We start from the raw sequence: 10,686 nt of genomic DNA on the forward strand, positions 1-10,686 counted from the left end.
TACATGTGGGGTTATCATCATGCTACTCCAATCCTGTCAAAAAAAAGGCATCTTTCTATAAATGTCAAACTTATATCACTTGAATTAAAAGTCATTTGGCCCATATTATAATGAAGCTCATTACATTTTCTGTTTTTGACATCAGATCAGTGGGCAAGTAAGCCTAAACGGCAGCGGTACAAACATTAATAACTCCAAGAAAAGAACCCAAAACTCGACACGTATGTGTACTGATCCCCCTCCTAAGTATTTGTTACCTGAGTTGCCATTCAAACATACTTTTGCAGACAGTGTTAACAAATAAACTGCAGAAGAGCCGACAGATTGATAGCGTAGTGATGATGTACTACGGTATATTGCATGGTCAAAGCTCGGTTTCCTACAGAGTTTCAGGTCAGTTCTAAAGTATCCTTATTACACACCAAAAGCAATACCCAAACATATTTATGGTACATTAATATGGCAAAGGATGCCCTGCTAATGGTAGATGGTAGATGTTTTTCTAGCTAGAAGCTAGCAGCATGTGACGGCATGTAAAAGGGAAGCAGTTTTGAAACTAAACTGGGCAGGGGCAAACCACTACAATCAATGTATGCCAGGAAGATATGACATAGAAATATGCTACTAAACTGGGCAAAATTATGAAAAAAGAAAAAAATCATATCCAAAACCCTTTGTTTATACCCTCTAAAAAGCCAATCCCCGTGTGATACTGCTGAACAAAGTGACTGTAATAAAATCCAACTACCTTTTATAACAGTGGTTGAGGTGAGGCTCCTGTGCAGCACGCCATTAGCTTTTTACACACACAGGGCTTCATTTTCAGCATCAACTACCGCCGCTTTAGAGAAACTGAGTGCTTGTGGGGCTTTGTTGTGTTTAGAGCGATGAGGCAAAAAGCGCTCTTTAGCTTTGTTAGGTGGGTTAAAACTTCCAAAAGGCATTTGTCTCATCTTCTGGTGAAAATATATCACATCATATGTATCCTATTCTCATGGTATGCAACATGCAGATTCTGTGACATTTCAGGAACCACTGCTGGATCTGTTCACAGACAACAGTTAAATCTTTGTTAAACAACCCAGCCCGATATTCTTCACATATTTCTAAAAAGAGCTAAAAGATACAGAGTGGTAGGTCATCTCAATTATAAGATAAGCTTCCAAAATATGAAATGTATTTATTTATTTATTTATTGTCTAGGATGCTCAAATAATAAAAACAATTGCTGGATATTTCTACAATATTTGCATTTATGTACCAGTTCATTTTCAAAAAGAAAAAAAGGGGAGAGACTTGGCCAATAAAAACAGGTGCAGTGAGGTGCCACATCAAGAGCTCCAGTATCAATCTTCTGTTAAAATGTCCATTTAAAGAGGGATAACTGACTGTTTGTGAAACCCACTTTGTCAAAGCAGCTAAAGAAAAAGCATTTCCCCACATTTACTTAAAGGGAGAAACGTTTTTTTTTTTCTTTTTAAAGACAAATGAGCATATTTTGAAAACAGAACTAGTGATACCCTCTCATCATCCTCACTAAAACACTCAGGGGAAAAGCAAGATGATACCAGAATAAAGTCTTTTTCCTGGAGCAGGCGAAGGAATACTTGTCAGATGAGCCAACGAGATGGTTTCCGCGAGAAAGATGATATATCCCAAGTTAAGTCAGAAGGGGGGGAGAATATTCCAAAGAAAACAAGATACTTTGACCCAAAGACATGTTCCCAGTGCATAGTGGTAGTAGCTCCTTATCCGTCCTCTTTAGGTGGTGTGTACCAGCCTGGAAAAACAGAAAGAGAAACCCCTTTGCCAATGGATCCATACCACTGTGTGTCAACAGAGGCCCAAACATTTAGGAATATTTACTCACCATTCTTTTCATGAATTTGCACAAGGGATTTGTACGACTGTTGTGCTCTGGCAAGATTGTACTGGTTCTGGAAAACATAATGTTCTGTTAGATGCACAGAAATTGCTCGCTATGCAGTAGGAAAAAACAACTACAAACACACAATGTTCATGATTCGTTTCTGAACTCTGTCGCCCGTCATTCCCCATCTCCCCCCCCATAATTTACTCGTCATCTTTCTAATATTGGCTCTAATAAAAGGCATAATATGGCAAAATGCATACGTAACCTTTACTCCTCCAAAGTTTAACTATGTCTGGTCTGTGGGGAAAGCCTCTACGGCTAATGTATCGGGTACAACACACTTTAAATGACGGGTGTAAATGGGACCTATGATTTAAATTGAGACACTTTTCCCTTTTTGTGATTGCTCCACTGAAACACCGCTGTTACCCGATTAGTGAGCCACCCAGGCGCCTGCTCCAAACACATTTACCTTAATGTGCGTTTTCTAAATGTTGTGAACCCTCGTGAATGTTAAGCACACGGAGACCTGACTAATAACATCAGTTACCTTATTGGCTCCAAACTGCACCCTGGCTTTTCCTTTAACCAGAGTTGCATTAATCTGCATAATGACAGATTCTATGGAATAGGCACTGCTCCAGCCCTAAAAAAAACACACACAGAACCATTGATGCTGTTCAAGTTGAGGAAAGAAACCGTATGCCATGGAACTTATAAATCTCATTCCCCAACCTGTTTTGTGAGAAGCTCCATGCACAAAGCCCCTCCTCCTAAAACATAACTGAAAAACAACAACAATCAGTATAAAGAATGACTGTTAATTCATAAATAAATAAATAAATAGATAAAAGCAGGTATGTAAATTTGTGACGAATCAAGTAAGTGTTCACTTGGCCCTTATTGCAAATGTGTTGCGCTTCAACCAGAATTCACAATATCTTTGTGTGTGTGTGTGGGGGGGATGGGGGACGGGGACGGGGACGGGGGTGTTACTACACACTTACCCTCCGGAGAGCACAGGTGAGACAACCCGTACAAAAGGTGGGTCAAAAGGAAAGTTATCCTGTCGTATGAAGAAAAACAGACAAACTTTCAGTCTCAAGAAAACTTTTCCCAAATAAAACAATTGATAAATATTTGTACAGGACTCACTTTATAAGAGAAATTGAGCAGAATGTAGTCCACTCCTTCCTTTTCTTTCAAGACCTGCAAGTCACTATGTAATGGACTATCAGGGTCTACCCTGTAATAAAGAACAAGTCAAATCTAACAGAAAGCACTATACAACACAATGTTGGAAAATCTTAAAAGCCACTGAATGTGAGAACTTACGTCCTTAACTTGACGTGCCATTCATAAAGGCTGTCCCCGACTAGTTCGACTGAATAAATACCTGTGAAATAGGTGACACAAACACAGCGCTTCACATCAATCTGCTGACGAGATGGTAAAACACTAAAAGTCCCCACTGTGGGGAAATGTGTCATTGCCGTCACCTGTCTTGTAACTCTGTGATCTGTAGATCTCCCTGAGTTCCTTCATTAGGCGGTCCGAGGCTTGCACGGAGCCGGACACTGCACCCTGTAACGTAAATCACAAAAAGGAGAATCACACAGATGGTAGGACGTCTGGACAAATAAGAATCGGCAGGATACTATAAAAATTGGCAGGACTACATCAGGGGAATCAGAAATCCCGACGTGAAAGCATGTCCATCGATGGTAGCATAAATTTAGCATTTTCAACACTTGAAAGGACATCCAACTTTCCAATAAAAACAAGTTACTAAGTTGCTAATCTTTTCTACCATAAGCCCACAAGAGACACCTTTGATCATAAAGCGTGCCCATGCAGTAAGGATACCTGTTATTTTAAGATACTGACCTTTAAATAATTTGAATCAGTTCATGTTTTTATTATTATCAGCAAGCATCTTTATCTACTGCATTGCCTGATAATGTTGGACTGCGCTGCTGAAAAAGTTAAGAGCTCTCTAAACTTTTTGCTGTGCGGCCTAGCTTTTCTTTCGGCTGGAGCCCTCGGGGGCAGCAGCCACACTGTCAGCTGTGAAAGAAACGATGAGTCTGCGTTTTGGACACCGTGCTGTACTGTTGATCTGAACATGGTGAAACTGACAGAAGGAATGAAAAAGATTGTGTGTTCAGTGGGTGTAGTATAACCCTGTACTACTGTGAAACTATCCAGGACAAGGGTTGGGTTCCAGAAACGGTTCCATTTTGCCAAATGGTTCCTGGTTGATAACAAAGTATCCAGATTTACTAAACTCAAACACTAACAAATCTCTTACGTAACCTTTTATCTCTCCATATGGAGCAATGTAGAAAACAATGGATCCATGAGGCAGACATTTGATCAACATTTCATATCTGATCCTGCTCATCTCATTTCCAGGTTGTGAACATTATTTGGACTGCACCAGAAAGAACAGTGTGTGGAACAAAGGGTTATTACTGATGTAAATCGACTCTTTGAGTTGTATCTTTTTATAGCCTAACTAATCTGTCTGTCTGTCTATCTATCTATCTATTGTTGAATCCTAATTTGAATTGATAAAGAAGGCCTTTTTGAAAGGATTTGGATAAATAAAAAAGTGCTTTCCAGGAGACTACCACATTTTTCTGATAAGAGGTACTAAGGTTGCTGCAAAAAAGTTAACAGTCAAAAGGAGAAGTTCCAGTGAAGGAAGCTCCTCCACTTACAGCCACAGTCAACAGAACTCAATAAAGAAAAGCATGACCTGAATGAGCACTTACATTCAAGTGATCCTGTCTCTGGTTTTTACGAATCTTCTCCAGGATGTCCAGGTTCTCTTTTTCTATCCCGTCATCTTCGGACTTTTTCCCATCAACTGGCTCTTCTTCTTTCATGTCGTAATGGTCCAGGTCTTGGTCCAGATCAATGTCCTGCTGTCAGTGTATCAATTATGTTTAGAAACAGAATTTAAAACAAATTGCATTATTAAGCTATGAAGAATGTGAATTCACCGAACGGTCATTAATGTGAATAGGTACCTCTGCCATTTCTTCCTCTTCTTCCTCTTCAGATGTCACCTCATCTGATGGCCCATTCTGTAGTGTGGTGAAACATTGTGAGTTGACCAACTGAGTTTTCAAATGCAACAAAAAACACATTGAATTTCACCCCGGAATTAAGTGAGTACCTTTCGCTCCTGGGTAATCGGGCCAGCGGGAAGAGGCTGGTCAAGCATTTCTACATCTGGATGTTGTGGCAGGTTGTAAAGCCGACAGAGATCACAAATGAGGCGCTTCAACTGCTGAAGAAGCTGTGGGTGTAATCGGTGAAAATAATTAAGACATTAATACTGAAAACCAAACTGCAACAACTGTAACAATTCTACCCAGTTTCCACTGTTCCAGCAAATAAATGTATGTGACATTCCCATTTGGAGCAAGTCTCTGTGAAGCTGGATCCCCGGCAGCCAACTTACCAATGTGGTGCCTTTTCTCACATCTTCTAAGCGCTCCAACACTTCAGCCAGGCAAGGGTCATCAGAGTCAACAAACCATATTGGGGGTGTTGAGGGATAGGCTTCCTGCAACAGAGTCAACAGTAGGACATGGAAATGAAGTCAGCCATGCTTGTATGTTAATGGCTTTATTGTCTACAGATTGTATATTAAACACTTAACAGAGAGCACCGCTGCGTTTATGAAACCAAAATCTAAATCTATTCTATATAAAATGTTAAAAGTCTATTCCACAGCTATAAATCAGTTCAGACCAGATGTTAGAGTTGTCATCATGTGTGACCTTCAGTTTACATGACTGAAGATGCAAGAGCATAAATTATAAAAAAAGGGCTTATTCTTCATTCTAGATGATTGTGGTACAGTGGAGGGGAAAAGTATAGTAGGACTGTTGTGTAGTGTGGCAAGTAAGCTCAAGCTGTGTGGAACGTATGTAATGTATTGATCATCATTTTCAGTGGTAAGGATTAGAGAAGTAAAGATTTACAGATTCACATATAGATATACAACCATTACATTGAATCTTATATACCTTGAATGACTGACTGTGGCTGACAGAAGCCTTCAAGGCTTTCTGAGTTGTCAAGCGCCAAATCACATATATCGGCGCTTTCAGGAACATTGTAAACATTTCAATGACTTGTTGAAGTGAATGCTACTCAACTTTTCCGTTCCTTTTATCTCCTTATCTTTTTGGGATCTAGGACTAATCATCAAAAACCAAAATTCAAAGAAGACACTCACATTGGATCACAACAACCTGCTTAACACATCAATGTACCAAGGCAGCGGATCTCAAGCCTTATTCCCTGTACTAAAATCCCAGCATATTTTCCATCTCTACACGCTCTTCTTATAACTGATTAGCTAAATCAAGTGGATTAAGCAACTCAAGAGATGATGACCACAAATGATCCAGCTAATCCGATGTGAGTAGGAAATGTACAGGGCTTGGGATACCCAGGGAATAGGATTGACTGACTTACTCACTTCTCATTTTCTGGATTTGGATTATGATATTTTCAAAAGACGCTGAATCAAAAAGATTTTTTTTTTCAAAAGATGTGGTCAGGATGTTAGGATGAGTGATCTGTGGCACCACCTGAACAATACACAATTACAGGAACCATGACAAGAGTGAGCCTAAGTAATAAGTGACATTATCTACACTTTGTGATGGTTAACTTTAAATGTTTTTCACAAAATTGAAGATTATTTCCATTACTTATAATGTATTACGGGAAATCTTCCGGGCTTTGAAGCCAATTTGACATAGAGGCCGAACTGTGGCATTTCAAGTTCGGTGTCCGTCACGCCATATTCTCTGGCCAGAAATTACTTTTTTTTACCATAGACTTACATTAAATCACTTAAATCAGTGGCTATGTCTTTCTTTCTTTTTTATTTCCGCGCCACAACCTCTACGAAAGAATTAACGTCATTATCAGAATTTGATCCATTCGATCAGATAACATTTGGAGGTGCATGATTAAATCATTGCATCACCATTCAAGTTAGTCTGAGTGCTAAACCGGAATTAGCTGGCTGGGTTGGTAAGAGTATGTAGTCCGTCTGCTCTAAGAGCCACATAATACGGAAGCAATGGCGATCATCAGAGTAATTTTAGACAGCAGTTGAACTTTTTTGGGTTCATGCGCCACGACTGAGTAACTTCCATAGAAATGAATGGGCTTCGCCTTGAACTGTGTTCAAGTTCTTAATGTACATCCATGACATAGACATTGTCGTCATGCTAAATATTACGATATATATGATGATATCTTTTACCTGTATAATTATCTAATGTTAGCAAAAGAAAATACAAATTATTTATGCAAATGAACTTTTCATCCAGCCACATGACGTTCATACGCTTACATACGAAGCCACGCCCACCCAGGAGACCGGAAGTGTGTGCCGTTTCATACCATACCATTGGCGCAGCTTGTAATGGTCTAACGTTATCTTTAGTTAGCTACAGAATCTAATACGATTGCAGACTCCTTAATATCTATTATACATTATATCGCTTTCCACATATTTTGCTGTCCCAATAAAGGAACCATTAACGTCACAGCTTTAATATAAGTCCGCCACAGGGATCAGTCTATTTACTGAAAAGGCAGAATTCCAACGTCCCATTAAACCGCCTCTATTAAACGTTCGAGATATTACGGGGACATTCAGTGGTATTCCTGATCAGTTAGATGTGTTGTTTTAAATATTTATATTTTTAAAGCACTTGTGATGCAGTTAAAGTTCCCATATGACTTAGCTAAAACCCCTTAAAATGAACCTAGATACGGTTCAGAAGTATGAAAGTTAGCAGCCGTGGTGCTGCAAACAGTAACGCAGTTATTGTGGCTAACAAGACAGGCTAGCGTCAACGTTACTAAACGAGGTTTTCTTGAACACTTTTTCGAAGTGAATTTAACACTGGGGCTTTGTTGGTTTGTTTATTAACGGGATTACTCCAATCTTAATGGCTTTAAATACAACATGAAAATAAAAGCGAACACTTTGATCGTAGTTCATTTGTAAACACGGAACCTTCCGCGGAATGATTTGGTTTCAGTCGATAGTCAGTGGCTTAGGTTAGCTTGTGCGCAGAGCTGGCCTGGACTCACCGTGATGTTGCAGTGAATGATCAGCAGCTTCTCTCCTGTTACGTTAAATTGGCAACTAAGTTCATCGGGTTTCCAGTCTATTATTCTGAATCGTTCGTGGTTTGGGTCAAAAATAGACTCCAAAAACTTCAATTCGGCCTTCAGCCCCGAAACCGACATCTTCTACTCATCTCAAACCACCAGGCCGCTGGCAGAGGGGAAGTCGGGGCGGAATGTGACCGCGCAGTTAAGTCGGGTCTACGGATCTCGTACATTAGCGTGAGAACAACAACAAAGGGCTGGAGGGTTAGGTCTATGATGAACACTGTCAGTGGTATTTGACAGTTATGACATTTTAAATGAACTTAATTATATTTTGTTTCAATGTTTGTTGTGTTAGTTTGTTATTATTTAATGGCATGATTTTATTTAGCACAAATTTCGTAGTTGTAATTTCAACCTAGAGCCCATTTATAGAGTCTAGACCACATACAATAAATATACAATATATAATGTGCAAGCAAACAAAAGATTTATAATGTTTTTAAAAAAGCAAGGCTGGGTTACCAATAGAGTAAAGTGGGCAGCTGGCCTGGGGACGTGGACCTCTAGGGGCCCCCAAAGCACCAGCTTAACTGTGTTGGTTGGTTGACTTTTGACTAATTGCAAATTTCTTTGGGAATACTGTGCTCACAGATTGTATATGGCTTAATAAAAGTGTGCATACTCAAACTGTCATTCAAAAAAAAAATTCCAGTAAAGGGCAACTGATTGGTTTCTGGGCTTTTGTGCAAAATGTAATAAAGCTACCATTGGTAGCATGCTGGGTACTTGATGGGAAATTTCAGGCAACAGGGCCCAGCAGCACGTAGGTTGATCAGCCATGTAAAAAAGGATTTGATTGCTTAGAAAAGTTGTTTCTTTGGTATGATTAAAGCGCCTTTCAGGTAACTAGCGGCACAGTATGATGCAGTCCAACACAAACCTGTACTCCCTTTTGTGAAGTCAAACAATTTCAGATGTTTAAGGCTGTGTCATAGAGGTGTTAAATATGTTAAATATGATATGAATACCCATTCAAGGTGAATATAAATATATCTGAGAGTAATAAATATGATTCAAACGAAAGCTTCATAAACGTCTATATACCTCGTAAAATAATCAATCAGAGCATATAATCAAAAGTACATTTTCCATAGTTTATGGTCCTGGTCCTTTCTCCCCCTAGAAGTATGACACATTTGTTTCTGGCTGGTAAGTATTTATGGTAATCTTTGTTTCTTTAGTTGTTTGGTTGTTTGACTTGGAGGGATTTTAATGCTAATGATATTTGTTGGCTTGTTGGTAACATTGCCCCATGACCTGAGCCCCTACATCTTTGTCATCTTCGCTTCAAGGACCACATTTGGAATTAATAGTATCATCCTTGATTTCCTTTGTAGTTGTGTGCGTCCTCCTGTGTCAAAAAAGCTAACTAAACCCAAAAAAATAAATGCATGATGTGTGCATGTTAGATTAAATAGCAGACGATTATTTGCTGCCCCATCCCCTCCCCGGTATATCTTTACAGTTCCAGAGTAAAGGCTACTAAAAGATCCATCTCACTCGGGACACTCACTATTGCCCTTGGGCAGGCATTTCAGGACAATTAAAAAATGAACAAACAGACTCAAACAGTTTTTTATCCAAAATCCATAGGTGGCTTTGATACTACTTGGGTAATAGAATGATTTGCACAGTGAATGTCTTGTATGTGTGGTATGTTTGTATTTTGGAGTCTTTACTTTCTTTTTCTTCTCTTTTTTAACAATCTTCTGTCTCTTTTTATATGTTTTTAAAGTGACTTTTAGAGGCTCTGTTATATTTATTTATTCACCTGGTTTACACCTTTGCTGGTGTTTGCACTGATAGGACTGCATCCTATTTCGTTTGAACAAAGTTAATACATTACAATGTTAAAAAATATTTTGTGACAACAAAGACTAATTTTCTTCTTCTTCCTATCCTATATAGGACATTATTATCTCATTTGTGTGCAATAGATTGGAGCTATACATTTTTTACCTGGGGTTCAGGATGAATAAATCTAAGGGGTCAGTAGTTGATTAACATAACAGACAGATGTCTTCTAATCCTTGCTTTGAATTTAAATAACTGTGTAATTGTACATATTGAAGTCCCTGAAAAGTATTCAGTTAAAACATTATGGGAGGATGCAACCTGTAACAAGGGGTATAAAGGAACTTAGTTTGAATGTGTTAAAAGCCCCAAAAGTTTGTTAAACCCTGGATTAGATCATGTGAAAGCAATATGTAAACTGTATTGAGCTCACTGTAAAAAAGATGATAGCTGATTAATAAAAAACCTTCATAGCGCTATTTTTCCCACCCTTGTATAATGAGTATGCTATGTAGATTGTATGTGTAATTTTAAAACCCAAGGTTTTAGCTAAAAAGTATGGTTCTTATGGCTCAGTGCTTTTTGGAAAATTGTAATTTTAGGACATGTAATGGGTGCAGCAATTGTAAAAAAAATTGATTTGTATTACTGCTCTGTTCAGGTAAACAATAATGGGCAATTACACATTGAATACACTGACTTGACACTAGATGGCACAATACATGTATAAATATGTTCTGCTAACAACTTAACATGAACTCCTGCTGTTGCAGTACCATGGGAAGTACACACAATAT

General features: G+C 38.7%; 1 protein-coding gene across 2 annotated transcripts; it reads right to left on the reverse strand.

Moving 5' to 3' along the window:
• Positions 1-1,462: 1,462 nt before the first annotated feature.
• Positions 1,463-8,272, reverse strand: LOC117949653 (ubiquitin-conjugating enzyme E2 Q2-like). 2 transcript variants are annotated; one of them, XM_034880130.1, is made up of 13 exons: positions 8,012-8,272; positions 5,346-5,450; positions 5,058-5,180; positions 4,909-4,965; positions 4,651-4,800; positions 3,373-3,457; positions 3,209-3,269; positions 3,029-3,119; positions 2,881-2,939; positions 2,609-2,657; positions 2,424-2,519; positions 1,871-1,937; positions 1,463-1,780 (listed from the first exon to the last, which is right to left on the reverse strand). In XM_034880130.1, exons 1-13 carry the CDS (start codon positions 8,168-8,170, stop codon positions 1,749-1,751), a joined length of 1,134 nt encoding a protein of 377 aa, XP_034736021.1. In that variant the 5' UTR covers positions 8,171-8,272; the 3' UTR covers positions 1,463-1,748. The 2 variants fall into 2 exon arrangements, with proteins under 2 accessions (XP_034736021.1, XP_034736020.1); XM_034880129.1 differs by having other exon boundaries at positions 4,651-4,803.
• Positions 8,273-10,686: the final 2,414 nt, after the last annotated feature.

This window comes from Etheostoma cragini, chromosome 8 (genome assembly GCF_013103735.1).
Source record: "Etheostoma cragini isolate CJK2018 chromosome 8, CSU_Ecrag_1.0, whole genome shotgun sequence".
Classification (NCBI taxonomy): Eukaryota; Metazoa; Chordata; class Actinopteri; order Perciformes; family Percidae; genus Etheostoma; species Etheostoma cragini.

What these genes read in the sequence shown, in the direction of transcription:
- LOC117949653 (XM_034880129.1), bottom strand. Translation starts at nt 8,170, where the DNA reads ATGTCGGTTTCGGGGCTGAAGGCCGAATTGAAGTTTTTGGAGTCTATT. An exon ending in TCATTCACTGCAACATCACG is followed by an intron (nt 5,451 to 8,011) that starts GTGAGTCCAGGC and finishes ACTCTGTTGCAG; the next exon opens with GAAGCCTATCCCTCAACACC. An exon ending in TGGAGCTTCTCACAAAACAG is followed by an intron (nt 2,520 to 2,608) that starts GTTGGGGAATGA and finishes TGTTTTTTTTAG; the next exon opens with GGCTGGAGCAGTGCCTATTC.